The sequence below is a fragment of the Pagrus pagrus genome (assembly GCF_965226575.1).
Source record: "Pagrus pagrus genome assembly, chromosome: 14".
Taxonomy (NCBI): Eukaryota; Metazoa; Chordata; class Actinopteri; order Spariformes; family Sparidae; genus Pagrus; species Pagrus pagrus.
In genome coordinates, this window is record NC_140198.1 from 12,390,223 (window position 1) to 12,407,040 (window position 16,818).

At 38.6% G+C, this 16,818-nt stretch overlaps 1 protein-coding gene across 2 annotated transcripts in view; it reads left to right on the forward strand.

Moving 5' to 3' along the window:
• crebrf (creb3 regulatory factor) overlaps positions 1-15,007 on the forward strand; it is a 32,353-nt gene extending 17,346 nt beyond the window's left edge. For both annotated transcript variants that reach the window (XM_084374188.1, XM_084374189.1), the window contains exons 6-10: positions 364-561; positions 1,541-1,730; positions 1,898-1,971; positions 2,179-2,298; positions 4,062-15,007. In XM_084374188.1, the coding sequence (XP_084230314.1) occupies positions 364-561; positions 1,541-1,730; positions 1,898-1,971; positions 2,179-2,298; positions 4,062-4,180 (701 nt within the window). In that variant the 3' untranslated portion in view covers positions 4,181-15,007. The remainder of the gene's footprint in view (positions 1-363; positions 562-1,540; positions 1,731-1,897; positions 1,972-2,178; positions 2,299-4,061) is intronic.
• The last annotated feature ends 1,811 nt before the right edge of the window (positions 15,008-16,818 follow it).

Genomic DNA, 16,818 nt, shown 5'->3' on the forward strand with positions numbered 1-16,818 from the left:
TTTACTACTTAAACATACTACAATTAGTAGTACTGGTTATGAGCTACCAGCCTCAATTCAATACTGATACCTGACATGACCGACACTGAAAGGGAGAAGATTGGCAAAGTTATTATTGTTATTCTTAATGCCTTTCATTGGTCGGATTCTGAGTTCTGAGGTTGAAGCAGCTCTGTAGTCTGGTAGTACAGCGCTAGAGCAAAGTTTATTTTCTTTCACTGCCACCACAATCAACAGAAAATTAAAGTTCCTCATAGCAGCTTTAAGCGATCATGTTCTGCCTCTATTTCTCCTTCGTGTTTCTTTTCTGCTGTTCTGATTTCCTCCCTATTGTCCTGCCTCGTCTCCTCCCGCCTCCACCAGGCTGCGACATGGAGCTGATGGAGGACATTAAAGGCCTGACAGCAGGAGTGTCCAGCCGGAAGAGAGGCAAGCGCCGCTACTTCTGGGAGTATAGCGAGCAGCTCACCCCCTCCAAACAGGAACGTATGCTTAAGCCGTCTGAGTGGGACAGACACACGCTGCCTAGCAACCTGTACCAGAAGAACGGGCCTCTCCATGGTATACATGCGCAAAAACACACACACACACACACACACACACACACATACATATATATAAACTGAACACTGGAGCACAAACAGACGTCGTGATGTAATGACCTTTCTTTACTAGAATCTTCAAAGGAGCAACTTTGTGTGATATAAAATGAAATAATCTTGTGGATTATTATATTTTTGACATTTCATTTCACTGCCTCAATCAAGGCAGAAAGCATATAAATGACTTTTAGTGTCGTCTGTAGCTCAAGACATTCAGAAGGACTGTGACAGTTTGAATTTTCCACAACAGCAGCTGTGCACAGCATGTTGCAGTGATACTGCAGTTTGAGTGATCACATTGAAAATATTAATTGGATGAAAGGAGCACGTCTCATTTCTCACATAAAAGGCAGCAGATTTCTCTCGCATTCATGTCCGTATTTATTTAATTCTGTCGCTTGAAATGAATGTTGTGTGAGGATGTAGAGGATGACTCATGATGCATATTGATCATTTCAAAAAGAAATGAGCACTTGAAGCTTGCGCTGTTTGAAAATTCAATCATAACTAAAGTGTTGAGATTCAACAAACAGGGATTATTTTCTTTATAACTGAACCAGGACCTGTTTTAGATCCACTGCAGGTGTCATCAACTGAATGAAAAACAACTGTTTAAAATGTGTTTCCTGCTGACGGCAATGAGAAAAATGAGAAAATGTCGAATTGGGGGAAACAGTGCAAATTGAACATTATATGAAGTAATTTAAATGGATTCTGGAGAAAGAACGAAGAAAAGTTTTTACTGGCAGAGATACAAGCAAACATTTCATGATTGGTTTATTGTTCAGAGCACAGATTATTTAATATTGATCAATTAATATTAACTTGATAAACCACAAGAAACCAATTTCAATAATAGAAATGGAACCTGCAGTTGGCTTGTTTTTTCTTATGCATTAATCATCGCTAATGGCTTCTTTTCTTCTCTTGTCATGAAGGAAAGTATATGCTGAAGAAATCTCGCCGCACTGACGTGGAAGACCTGACACCCAATCCACGCAAGCTGCTGCAGATCGGCACCGAGCTCCGCAAACTGAACAAGGTGATCAGCGACTTGACCCCCGTGAGTGAGCTGCCGCTGACTGCACGGCCGCGGTCCCGCAAGGAGAAGAACAAGCTGGCGTCCAGGTAAATTATGCATGCATATGCATTATGTACGCACAACTGTTTATTTATCATCATGCTCACCTCCACGATATTGTAGTCAAGATGCTGATTTGGGAGCAGTATGTCATGTTACCCAGTGCTTTTCCTCTTTCCATGAGTAAACTCCTCTCACCTGTCGTGTTTTGTAGAGCTTGCCGTCTAAAAAAGAAGGCCCAGTATGAAGCAAACAAGGTGAAGCTCTGGGGACTCAGCACAGAGTATGGTACGTTGCTCATGACACCACATATGTCACAGTTTTTACACAAAGTTCATCAGCCCACTGCAGCGATTGTGATTATTGTAATTTATGCAGCTGTACCTATTTTTAAGCTCTGTCAAATTTAAAGTTGACCTTCTGATAGTTGATGATTAATCGATGGAGTGTAATGGCTGTGTGCTGAATGCTTGTTTGTTTGCTGTCCTCCTTCAGACCGACTGCTGTTTGTGATCAACGCCATCAAGGAGGAGATCGTGGCCCGAGTGGAGGACTCATCTCCGCGTCCGACCAACATGACTGACACTCTGGAGCATCTCATTCAGGAGACACTTGGTAAGAATCTTTTACAGCTGACTGGTAACCAAAAATAGACATATTGTTATGTGAAATATGATAAAAAATTAACTTTCAAACGCCATCTTAAGCCCTATATGAACGGGACTAGTATCAGGGAAATTCCACCCAAAGTTTTCGTTTTATGTGGTGTATTCGCATGGGATAAGCGATGTCTGCATTTTACTTGTTTTTACTGACTTAATCTCCTGGATGTGTTGTCGACTGCAGTAAAGTTGGAATGATATTCACAGATTTGAATTTATGGGATTAATAACTTGTATGAGAAACATTGTCACAACACAAACAGTGCGTCATTCATTCAAGGTAGACGAGCTCATTTTCATCCAAACAAGCTGGACAAGTTACATTGTTCTCTATATGCAGCCAGCTGCCATGCCAGTGCACAGAAACTGTCTACAAAGTGCAATACGATAAGCGAAAGTATTCAGTTACCTCAATCTTATGCAGAGTAGTGTCACCAAAATCACTTCACACATCCGTGGTCTCCCGTTGGTTATACCACAGATTAAAACTTTGTTGAATTTTCCCCGTAGGGAGTGAATTTGGTGTCAGTTTCGCTTTTCTGTGTTGCACTTTGTTGACGGTGTCCTGCGCACTCGCCTGACAGATGGCTGTATTTAGCAAGCTTTGGTTACTCCTAACCTTCTCAGTCACCTTCTAAAAAATGTCAATCTAGCCGATCACACTGCACTTCAGTTGAATGCTGTTCAATATATTGTGAGGCACAGTCAAATTTCATAATTGTTCAGTTGTCTGACAAAAGAAAACAGTGATTTTGAAAGAAATACAACCCCAAATCACCGATGTGCTGATCATCTGTGTTTAGTGAAATATGATAGGTAATATGTGGTTGAATGTACGACGTAGTGGATTTGCAAGGAATTAAGATCACATGTCCTCCACAATTATTACAAATTACTAAAGTTCCACAGGTAATACTAGTCCTGCGCGAATAGAGTTTCTGAGGAGAGCTAATTGAAATGTAATGTAAACTGAAAAATATGATTTTAAGAGGAAAAACAATTACTGTCAAAAATCCAATCATTACTAAACGCTTGTGAAATCAGGATTAAAGTACGAAACTTACATTTAGATATGATATCACTCAAAATATCACTTAATAAGACTTAAGCCAACCAAAATTAAACTATTAAAATGGTAAAAAAAACAACAACACACAAACTAGTAAATCATAATATGCGAGATAATGAAGCAAGTCAGACAAGAAAGAAGTTAGTATAGTATTAAGACAGCAAATGACTCAATTAACATCGAGCCAGAGGAGATGACCTCTTCCTTTTTATCATATTATAAACACTGAAACAAATCAGAAAATAATATGGAGGCAAATTAACGACTTTTTCAAGGATATCAAGGTGCCATGTTTATCTGAAAAATAAATAATCTGGTGAAAATTTTATTGATGAAAATACCTAACAGCTTTCCTCAGAGTCGCGAATAACAACACAGAACAAAACATGAGTTTATTCAATCATTTAGTCTCTAATAGAGATGGATCAACATTTACCCTTCCTTTTCCCAGGTGACTGCATGTGCAGTATCAGACAATGTTGTATAGTGACAGTGAGGAACCAATGTAAACGCTGATGGTATCATTGTGTAACATTTACTTCATAATGACACAATAAAGCAGAAAACTTGTCTGTTGCCAGTTTAAATAAGGTGTTTTTAACGTCTGACATCTCAGAATTTATCTCTGTGTGTCTTTGTGTGGACAGTGGCATCACCTGTTGCTGGGCAGACTTCGGACTTCGTCAACAAGATCTTGGACAACACAGGACGCGGGGATCCCACCGGCGGACTGGTCGGCCTGCGAGTACCCACATCCAAAATCTAGACAGAAGTGCGGTCCACTGAGAGGAGTGGACTAAATATTCCCACCGTGCTGTCCCATTGTAACTATGCTCCCCTCTGCATGCCCCTCCAACCCAGAGTACACACACATTGTTAGTCACACAAACACACATACCACTCCCTGTGTGTATGTATGTGTGCTTGTTGTCGCCATGCACCTGTATGGCGTACACCCTAGCTTTCTGTCTCTGCACGCTGTGCGCAGAGACAGTGCGTCACTGTCTCCCAACCCATCGTGAGCGTCTGTTGGGAAAAGCGCCTCAAAAAGCAAGGGATGGCTCGGTGTATAGCGAATAGCACGTTCTAAATCCACTGGTGATTATTAGATGTGTTTAACATAGCATTGTGTAGGGTCGGTTCTGACAGTCACACGAGTGTAACCACTGGAATACTTTCACACAATTTGTTTGAGGTTGTGATGACAGAGGAGGAATTGTTACACGTCAGACACCATCAAAGGTCGAAAAAGATCCAGTTATCAATATCTAGACGAGGTTAACCTCACATGGCAACACAAATTAACTCCAGGATGTTTAATTGGCCCACTCAGTGAAGTTTTCGGGGTGGCAGGAAATATTTTGTGTTGAAGGCTTAAATATGTTCGTGCCACCCCCTGTTTGCCAATCAGGTCTTCTGTTGATAAAATATCGATGTTGACTTTTAGCAAATTAAAGTAGTAGAAGCTGAAAGTTCAAATGAGACCATCAACAACTGAGCGACAGACATCCTGCTGAGTCGCAGGAGGACGCTTAGCGTCTAATTTTGATGACGTTAACCTAAACAAGAGGAGGTAGTTGACCATGTGGAGAGGAAGTGCATGTAGTTTGGTGCTTTTTGGCCTTGTGCTGGTTATAACTGGACTGTGTGAAACGGACATTTTGCCAGTGTGGGAGCAGATTGTGAGGAAGATGATGGTGGCGGTGATGAAGATGACATAAACAGTGATCCATCTCCTCGAGGAAACTGTACATAAAAGTGTCTCCCAGGTTAAAACCGGCTCCCCCTTTTTTGTACAGTAGAGACGGCCAGGCTAACAGTTTGGTGTGTTCATACTAGTGTTTGATCAGAGTTCTATTCATTGTGCCTTGTGTATGTATGTGTGTGTGTTTCTGTAAGTCTGAGTGAGTGTGAGTGTGTGTAAGGGACTGAATGAGAGGAGGTGATTGGTCAGAACTCCCTGAGGTCCAGCCAAGGAGAGGACTACATTACACTGAGGGAGATAGTTAATGAATGTGAGGAGGGAGGCACCTGTGGGGGTTTGTTGTGTATTTCAGTCTGAAGATATTCTGAATGTACATAAAATGAAATGGAAGCTCTCGTTGCGTGATGCCACAGAGTCTGTGTATATAGGAGGGCTCTGCAATAGATTACTTTTGGTTTTTGGTACTCTTGTCTTTAGGGATTGGGGGAGGGTTAACATATATTTTCGTTTAGAGTTACAAAAAAATATTTGCACACTATATTTTGATTGTTTTTTGTACCAAAGACACATGCAACGAAATGGCGACCAGCCAGTTAAAGTAAGGTTTTGCACAGCTTACCTGACGCCGTATTGAATGTAAGAAATGTGGGAGGGTCAGGGAACTTCATTGAACTGTGAAATTAGCTTGGGTCCAATTCTGTACAGAAAAGGAACATTCATTCATTTTTTTTTTTTTTTTTTTATCTAAAAATTAACCCCATCTATGGGCTTCTCCAGTAGATTTGTTGCCTAGCGAGCACTTCATTCCTGAACTGATTCCTCCCGCCACGTGCTAATTGTGTTAATGGCGCTATCTAGGACAAAAACCAAGAGCGCTAGTAGATAAGCTATGTTACATTTTTGCCTGTTTGTCAAAATGTCACCAACAATAACCAAAATGTTTTGTTCCTGTGTCACTTGTTTGATTTTCTGTATATGTAGACGAGGTCGAGTTCATCAACAAAATATTAACTGAGTTGTGTTTTAAAGTACTGTATATAGAAGCATTAATGATATATCTATCGATGGTGAAATGCCACTTTTCATGACAATTGATTCATTTTTAAGCATGACACATTTCTAAAGCCTATCCTTGCATCGAGAAAGTTAGAGGAAAAAAAAACACAAAACCAAAAAAAAAGGTTCTTGTTATATTTTTGTACTTTAGCTGCCTGCTAGCTTTCCTGTTGGTTTGGGAGTATTTGTTGGTCAGACAGGAGTGAAGAGAAGATGTTCAAGAGCAGCCAGTCTATTTGATAGTTGGTATATAAACCTACCCTTGACCCCTCTTTGCTGACTGAAGTGAAATGATGGAGAATCAGGGCTGCAGCGGTCTAGTTTGAATGGTCTATAAAGAGAATGAGGACATGCTGTCTTTAGTGAGGAGATGTGAGGGCAGTGTTGTCTCAGAAAGAAAGCCAAAGCCATCGTACTTTAGTCCCAGTTTGATATGGATTCAGCACTGTGCATTGTTACTTAGATTTTCTCCCGTATTCCCTCTCGAATTTTGCATTTCCTGGGATGGACATCGCTGCCTTCAAGGTTGCATTGCTGAATTTTACCTGCCTGGCCTTCGGTCCTCAGCATCCATCTTTTCTGACCGGTCACATCTGCAAAGAATGACTTTGTTGACTTTGTTCACAGAAACACACAGAGTTACAATGCCCAATGTCCAACCTTTAAAAAACAAAAAACATGCATGATGCCTGCATGCCTGCCCCCCTGCCACCTCCACAGAGGAAACGCTGCCATTCCCGGGAAATGTTAAATTCAACCAGAATTCACTCGGCAAATACAAATAGAAAATTGATGTTTTTGACGAGGCTGAATTCAGAAAGTGCTCCTTCACAGAATGATGTCTGATGATGGTGACGCAGAGCTGTGGTCTTTGTGTGATTGAATAACAGCTAGTGCTACATACAGTATATATATATATATATATTTTTACTGTTTTCCGTTCCGTCTAAAAAGGGAGAAATGGTGCTTTTTTCTGAAACTAGAATGATGAGTAACCATGATTCTTATTTGGTCTAGTTGTAGCCTAATGACTTGCTCTCCCCCTTACCGTCCATAGCTATTTTCTTAGTAGTGATTCATTTTTTGTAAATAGACTATAAGTTAATATGTATCTTCTAAATGTTAGATATATGTATAGAATACTCTATCTTATATGTTTGAAAACAAAAGCACTTTGTCCAAAAAAGGAAAAAAAAAACAAAAAAACAAAACAAAAAGAAAAGCATTTTTTTCTTCCATTTGCTGCTAAAAGGCCTGGTGTGAATGCTGCAAGTGTACTTGACGACTACTTGCTAGGATAGGTCTAATACCTGACCTGGCTAGGTGTATAATCTAGCAAGGAATAGGTGTTTGGCCTGGCGAGGGTTACATCTACATGTTTCTGGAGCCATGTAATGATATGAGGTGTTGCTTGAGAGCGTATCATTCCTTGGCTTTGGGAAGTCCAGTGTCTTGACCGGATATGTCTATTTCCTGATCAGGGGATAGATAGTGTGTTTGTGGTCTTAAAAAAAATAGAGGGTTTTGATTCCAGGGCCCCTACATTGATCCTGATGCTGACCCCCTTGGCGTCTTGATTCATTTGCCTTCAGTAGAGGTTTCCTATGGAAAAACAGTCTGCTTTGGCTTCCTCTTCAGGGTGATGTACAGTGTAGACACATTTCTCCAGAGAGCTATATTGTTATCATTTGTAAACTGATTTCTACTTGTGACTTAATGAGGAGGTGTGTAGCCTGGGGCGGCCAGGAAGAGCCCGTTTGAGGGGTGTTGTTCCAGGCCGCCTTGGGGGAAGTTACTTTATCACTGTACTGTATGGCAAGCCAATTACAAATGGAGACTCAATCCGGACACTTATTGCCTTCTGAAACTTTTCACTTACATACAAACAAAAATAATAACAAGGCAGACGTGTCAGTTGCCAAGGGGCGTGCCCGAGGTTTATGACACTGTCTGCCAGTATACGGTCAACAACAACAACAACAACAACAACAAAACCATTCAGCCTGATTGGCTCAAAACAACCTTGACTGAAGTAGCAGACATGGTGAAATATATCTTGACAAAAATGGCTTCAAATATTTTACCTACTTGTGCTCAGTTGTATCTTTTGGAACAATATTTGAAGCATTTTTTCAGCGATGATTTCGCCCAGGTCTGGTAGGGGGTCAACAGTGGTTAAAGGGCCGCTGGTTGACAGACATAAGACCAGAGATGCGTGTGTGTTTTGCTGTCGATCACGAGGCTGGTTCAAGAAAGAGTCCTCACAGGTTTTTACATTTAACATGATAGGTGCAAGCTGTGCAACTTTACATTCAAACCAGGAGACTCTGTGGCATTTTAACAGTCAAGGAGTGAGTGAAAATCCACGCCAGTAAAACTATTCCTTATTCTTTTTATTTCTGATGACATAGATCCTATACAGTCAACTATTAAGCTAATAGAGTGTGTAACTTTGTGCTACTCTTGTCCAATAAAAGCTAAGTGGATCCATAAAGCTCTTCTTCAGCAAATCAGGGTAATATCGTTCTTCTATCTGACATATGTGATGACATATAAAATCAAAAGAAAATATATTTATGTATTCCAATTATTGTCGCCATTCTTTACTCTGTACAAAATATTTTGTGTGTGTGCGTGTGTATGTGTGTTATGAATTATCAATGTCAATCAATATAGTGCAATGCTCTTTACACAAACTGAAAAAAAAGGCCAACAGACTTGTCACAAGAATTCAAAGTTTCTCCGCTTTCTTAAAACCGGTATTCAGACATACACAACCTACAACATTCTCCTCTCACGAAAGGATTTGATTCTGATTTCCAGCTGTGATCCAACTGGGACATGTCACATGGTGCTGATTACTTTTCATTATCCCAGAAATAATTCAACAATTAGAATCTGTATTCAGACCTGCTCGCGAATACCCATGTCCATGTGATTGTTTTCAGTTACTGTCGTCAGACCAGACTTCCCTGTTGGACCAATCAGAGGAAGATTCACACTTACTATTGCTCTAAACAACAACAGACTGGTTATTTCTGTAGTACTGATCTGTGTGATCATTAATGTTGAGCATACCTTGATTTCTTTTGTAAAAGTCAGACTCCTGGATTTGACACCACAGCCCAAAGTCAAAGAGGATTTTTATTCCTTTTGAGAGGTGCGAAATAATTATACATGTTCTGGTGTGTTGTTTTTGTTGATTTTAACTACCAATCGGCATTTCTTTTTAATGTTATCACGAGAAAATAATGCAGTTAAAATTAAACAAGTTGGTATATATTCAAAGATCCCAAGAGGAAATATTCGGTAACGCCTTTTTTAATTTTCATTATCATGTCTGTAATTTCCAAATAATTTCAATTTTTTTTTTTATGGCAGATTGCTGAGCATGAATTGAGGAGTCTCACAACCTGAGTAAAGACGCAGTCAAAATTTGTCTTAAGTACAGTACTTGAGTAAAACATGCTTAGACATATTCCATATGTTATAATTATTCATCATCGCTATGCATCCTTCAAACAGCTGCGTTTAAAGGAAAAGGGTATTAAAAATATGTTGCATCTTTCTTTCAGTCGCTTCCAAACCAGAAGCAAACACTAGCCGGATAAAGACCTGTACAAGAGGTGGTGGTGCTCATAATGCATTTGTCCACAGGGGGCGCCCGAATCAGCAAATATTAAAGTGTCTTGTAGCCGCTTTAAGTTGTCTTGAAAGAACTTTCAAATTTGGTATCAGGGAAAATAAAGACAGCATGTAATTAATACACTTTTAGTTAATTAATTTCACTTTTTGTGAGTGAAACTTTCAAAAAGTAGAAAGGAAACAAACTCATTATTAAAAACTTTATATGCTGAATTATATTTACTTCGGTTTAAAGCTTCACTGAACAATATTTCTTTATTGGTTATAGGGATGTCATGATATATGGATATTAACAATAATCCTGATATTTAAAACCAAAATATTGACATTGTGTTAATAATACATATATGATAATATTGTGTAATTAATCCAGCACCTTGTTTCACTTTTGTTCCATTCTCGCTTTGTGTGGTTGCCGTCCACCGTAAAACTGTTCACCCTGCTACCCTCTGCCAAGCGATACAGAAGTATCCACCACTGGGCCCTTTTAAAAAAGTAGTTGAATAGTCCTACTTGTTTCCCAGAAACTTCTCAGGAGATTATTAGGAAATTACATGTAACATGTAAGATAGGCGTTACTGAATATTCTTGTCTCAATAAATTAGAAGTGAACGCACCTCACGCTGGCTGTGATGTTAGATCTCAGAGTCTGGCTTCGAGCTTCTTTCGAGGCATTTCAAGTGTTTCCTGTCTTGTTAGAACCCATGTGGGCTGCCCTCGTTGCTTGTGACAACACCTCATGTTCAGAGGCTGTGTGCTTACTACCCTCTACCCACATTTCTCCCTGTGTTAATTAGATACATACAGAAATGTACTCTGTGACAAAACATGCAGTGGGAATGATGTTCATGCATGCCGATTCCCTGCATCGCACTGAGAGAATCGAGTGACGTCTCCATTGTCACAAAGTTCACTCACTGTCAGTCGAATGATTTCATACTTGCTGCTATTGAATGAGCACAAAGAGATTTTAGAGTTTGGTTTAGAGTGTCCATGACACAAATACAGTATATTGTTACCACACACCCCGGTTTTTTCACATCTTTTTCCTACGACAGTCAGAAAAACCAACAGTGTTACTCACCTTGCACTTGGTTTTTACATATACAAGGAAAAGAAACTTTGAATATGATGCCTGCTGAACCAGGTGCCTTAATCAAATATACGAGATCACAAATCTGCACCTTCTGTCAGTCTGGAGGGGGTTTCCCTACAGAAACAAGGGGCTGGGTTTCCCAAAACCTTAACTTGAAAAATGAAACCTCATTTTAACCCCAAATCAAGACTTTTTGTATAATAATCAGCCTTTAACAGCTGCGACAAGCTGTTTGTCATGTACGGATAGAAATATTCCCTTTTGAAGCGTTACTGATTAAGAGCATTGCCGATAACTTGTAAGCTAAATTGTTGTTTTGGGAAACCTGGTTCTGTTTTGAACTCTTTCTCTGCCCACTACGCCACATTATTGTGTTTTTCTGTATTGGCTGCTGCTGCTATCACCGCTGGTGTGTCCGTGTAGACAAGAGCAAACTTCCACTGTGTTTGAGGCAGAGGGAGACTTGGACCTGCTTTGTACCTTGTCAATTACAATGTATTCTTCTTCTTCTTCTTCTTCTTCTGTGGTTTCGACATGGAGCACCGTGTTGCTGCCTCTTGACCTTTTTGAGAAAGAAAAAAACAAACAAAAAAGCATAAAACAGAACTTTCCGTTTCTTAACTTTGCTATTATGAAGTGCCAGACCCTCCTTGAAGTCAGTGTTGGCACTGTGTCGCAGGTGGCGAATGAAGCGACAAACTGAGCATGGAGGTAAACTGTGGTGCTAATCTGTCTGTGGCTGGGTGCTAACATGGCTGTGTTAAAAAGCTGTATTAGCCATATTATTCCTTCTGTTGACGACTCTGGTCAATCTCGTGTTTCTGACTGCTGCACTGCTGTATGCTGACATAGCGAGGTATAACTCTGCTGCTGCTGCTTTGCTGATGAATGTAGACTAGTCTTCCTCAGCAGGATCATACAGACAGATGTGGTTGTCTGGTGGAGCTTTTTCCTGTTGTTCTTCTTCCTGTTAGACTTTGTTCAGAGGGAGACTCTTGTCATCAGGATCCAGAAAGATCATGATTATATGTTTAAACCTTTTTTTTTTTTTTTTTTAATTACCATTATGGATCGATATTTATGCTCTGACTCTGTCAAATGTTGCACTTTTGAATTTTTTTCTCCTGATCCCAGTGTTCATACCATTTCTTTGATATTTATTTGTTTTGTCCTATAAATTAACATGTGAGGAGACAATTTGTTGAAATTTATAGCTTTTCCACTGAAGCAGGCTTTACCAGGAGTCAGAGACTTCACAGACAGGAATCAAAGTCACATTGAAACAAGAAAACAGAAATTACAATAATTATGTTCTTGCATTTATTAATTTAAAATTTTACTAGATATACTTACAGTATATCTGTAATATTACCTCATCATGTACCATAGATAAGATGGTGTATAATCGTGGCACTGCACCCTGAAGATACAGTTGGTTGTGAGGACAATCATTAATTAATGTTTACACTAAAGTATCTATTGATAAATAGATCAGATTGTAAAACACCTTACTTTGACAGAGAAATTAAATAACCCCTGTTAATCAGTTTAAAAATAACTAAGCTCATTAAGTAATAGATGCATTAAGATGAATGCCTAAAAAAAATTCTCTTTTCAGCTAAATAAAAAATAAATGAAGCAGCTTTTGCCCTGTAGCTCACCAAGTAGAGCTTGCTCCCCACATGTACAAAAGGCCCAAAATAATTATGAATTACATTAACATTTAAGTTTTTTAATCAGTCCAAAAGGCGAAGTGTAGAAAAGTCAACTTTTACAGGAGTAATGTGACGGACTATTTCTTGGCAGTGACTTCCTGGAGTCCTGTTGTCGCTGGAAGGCAACAGCTAACCAGCGGAGACTCCAATTGTTACACAAAGAGAAAGATGGACAAGGGATTTAGTCATTTTCTTTAGTGTTGACAGAGATATTAACAACCTGGATATGAATATATATATATATGAATAAAAACAATTATTTGGATTATTTGAAAGATGATATAATCCACTGGTTCCCAACCTGGGGGTCCAGGGCATTGCAAGGTCTTCTTGATTCAAAAGTGTGCAAGAAAACTTCTGAATAATATATACAGTAGGCCTGTTTCTCAGCATTTCATTCATTTCTGTGAATGAAGGGGTACCTTGTACGGCATTAAAAAGTACACAGTTAAAACAACCAAAGAGCTAATAGAACAATGAAGAAAACACTGGAAATAGAAGCTTATTAGTATGTGTTGTTATTACAAAATAGAAATAAAAAACATACATAATACAGACAGAGAATTGCATAAAATGTTCCTAAAAATATCAGCCAAACTCATCTCTGATTTAATATTCGCAAGAAATAATCTGCTCAAAATCCATCCAAATCCCTTGTTTTATACAAACATCCTGCAGTTATTGTGTTCAGTATTTGAGATATTGTACAGTTTATTAGTTGTTTCGTACTGTTATTGTTATGTTTTGAACATAACATGAAATATACAGTCTTCAGTTTACTTCGTGGTAGAAAAGGGGGTTCCTTAAGGAGAAAGGTTGGGAATCAGTGTAATCACATAAAATCCTTAAGTATCCTATTACTTTATACGTTCTCTCCATTATGTTCTGGCCTAATGCCAGTCAGAGGGAACAAGATGCTCTCAGAGCTGCTGTTTCATTGTGACCTTGAGTTATCGTCTGTGAAGCCCTTGAAGCGTTGTGTCACTGGAGGTTTGAGTCGGTCAGAAGGGGCAGTGGAGCCCTCAAACCAGAACAACCTTTGACACAACACTAATCTTGTCAGGACTCTGGATTGAGGATCAGGTGCTCCACAGCCTCGGAGCTGAAGTTAGGAGTCAGCTCGCCTGCTCTCTCTAACTTCTATGTAGGAAATTAAAAAATCTGATCAGTTTTCTGGGAAAACTGCGCCAGAGATGTTGTTTTTTTTTGTTTTTTGAGAAGGGCTTTGGTTCGCAGTCGTCTCGTCAGGGAGCTCCTGAGATTAGCCAGGGGTCACTTAAAGGCTGGTGGGCAGAGACCCCTCACCCTCCCCTGCTATGAACGACGAGGGGGGGTTAATTTCCTCTTCCGCAGACTGATCTTACTAAAGCAGGCAAAAACAACCTACCCTAGATAACAAAAATAAAAACCCCTCTTTTCATAGCGACACACGTCCTGCTCATTATCCAACACTGCAATGATTTACATCTCCCTCCAGACTTGCCAAAACGCATGGAGCGAGAGACATTTAACGAAAAGAAAATCCTAAAGCATCTCTTCCTTTTTTTTTGTTTTTTCTTTAGATTCTTTAGCGACAGACAGGAAATCCATACAAGTCCAAACATGTAGAGGATGTGGAAGGTATCTGTCATCCTGAGCTCCACAGCTACATGCCACTGTAATGATGCTTCTGGTCTTGTATGGTAACTTATTTGATTAGATCAACAGCATGGGATCTTTCTGTAGTTAGTCCTGTGTGTGTTCCTCTCCCCAGTCTCAGTAGGAAGGCTGTACTTCATTGCTAAGTGCTCTACAATAGATCTCTTGGGGAATTATAATTTCATAAAGAAGCAAAACCTGCAGAAAGTGTATCCTGCTGAAACTAACTTGATCCTCTCTTTAGCAATGACGTCTATATTTGTAGTTCACATATATGCCTGTTCGAATACAATATCTTGACAGTTGTTATATTTATGTTGTGTAATAAATGTCGTGCTGGGTTTATACTTTTGTTTTATCTAACTTTTTCTTTTTGTTTTACATTGTATTTTTGTTTTTTTTTCTCGGAGGCACAGTGGGTGGTTTTATGCACAGGCATGGAAATCTAAAAGATTTTCTTTCATTATTTTTTTGGATTGTACTGTAACAACTCATTCTGTTTCAGAGCTTCTGACAGTTTTTGTCTCTGGCTGCTCGACATCCTGCGGACACCTGCCCTGAATCTCTGTTGTGTTATTGTGCCTCTCTCTCTTTTTCTTTCTTTTCTTATTTTTTAAATCATTCTTTCTCTGTTGTATCAGCCAGGAGTTGGTACCACAGCTCTGCTTGTAACCACAACAATAGTCTGATTATGTTTATTGATTTTAATATCAAAATAATAAAACCATTAGCACCCCATCCCGACTCTTGTGTGTTTAACTGGTTTTAATGGAACTGTGCATGTTGGTTTTTGATGACTGAAATGTGGATAGAAGTTAACATACTGATTTATGGAAGTGGGTTCTTTCTAACTATACCACACAATTCATACAGTCCATAGTTTATTAGTTAAACATCTCCACATTATTTTACATAGCTCTACATATGAAATTCATGGATTATAGGTATGTGAAGATGAACCAAAGACCCAGGGGGAAAAGACATAGACATACATTTTTGTTTTCTATATTCTTTATGTTTGAATTGGTTGATATCCATGGTGACGATATATTTAAAAAAAAGTAATTTTCAGCTGTATTTTAGCTTTGACCTCTGCTGCCATAAAACTGTTATATTGTTTTTAACAATTAAAAGTAGGGTCCTTAATAAATACCTTTTCTTCTTTACCATTTGATTTTCTAGAGGGATCCCTGAGATAAATGATTTGGGGTCAAGGTTTAATTTCCTAGCCCCTTTTCTTTTCACATCCTGCCAGTACCCCCGCAAATTTGGACAGGCCTATAATATATGTGACTGTAAATTTTGTTATTGAATTTTCATAATGAAAATCAATCATTACAGACAGGAAACTATACCTTAATGTTAATGTGTGATTCGCATTGTTGGAGATTTATCCAGTTTCGAAAATAAGCACACAAAAAAAATGGCTTCAAGAAATTATCAAACTCTCCGGTTGAGCCTTTACTATAAAAAGCTGGTGCCTGGGTTGCCTTAAATTTTTGAAGTTGATTGAATTTGAGAAGACAATTTGAGGTAATTTTGTAATAATTCACATGAACTGAAGAAATGAACTTTTCTAGTCATATGAACTTGACATAAGGAGCATCGGTACAAAGGTGAAACCACCCTGAGTTAAATTCTTCAAAGTGCAGGAGTGTGAGGGGGTAAACACTGAATTCAATAACTTTATCATGGTTAGCTGTGTTTTCATTATCATGAGAAGAAACAACAGTGACTTATCATAAAATAAATTGAGGTTAATATGAAAACAGGAGTTTTTACAGTGTTCCCATTACCTCCTCTGAGCAGCATTTAAGAGGCAGCTCACACAAAGTCACAGCTTCAGGTTGGTTAGCTGTAATCCTTAAAGAATATGCCTGCTGTTAGACAATATTATTTTTAACACTTTATTCTCAACAAATCCCATGAAAAGACCAAAACCGACAATACGTTGATACGTTTCTCAACACTGTCTGGAACACAGAGGAACAAACTACATCAGACAGCACTTGTTGGTAGGATCATTTCACTGTTTGATCTCTGGGATATATGACTATGCAAATCGTGCTGGGCCACACCAAAATTCTATTAAGTGATGTTAAAATACAATAAAAGCAGGGTCTGGATCCAGACTATTTAGATATGTGAATGTCAGATTTACCGAATGATCGTAAAGTGGATCATGTAGGAAGTATCAGTTTCATATTCCATATTCAATATATATCAATTTTATTGCTTTTTTTTTTTTTTTTATACCTTTTGCTTTATTTTACACTTATTGTCTTGGCACAATAACAATACACCTTTGTTGCCTTTACATTCTGTAATTATATTTGTGTCTTAAATACAAGTAGTATATACACATGCACCTTATACCTGCTGTCCTATATTTTGACTGTGTATACTCTGTTTTTCTTTATTATTATTATTATTATTATTATTATTATTATTATTATTATTATATTATATTATATTATATTTTATTTACTAATTACTCTTTACATTTCTGTAGTGGAGTCTCTAAGCAGAAGATTTTCATGATTTTTCAT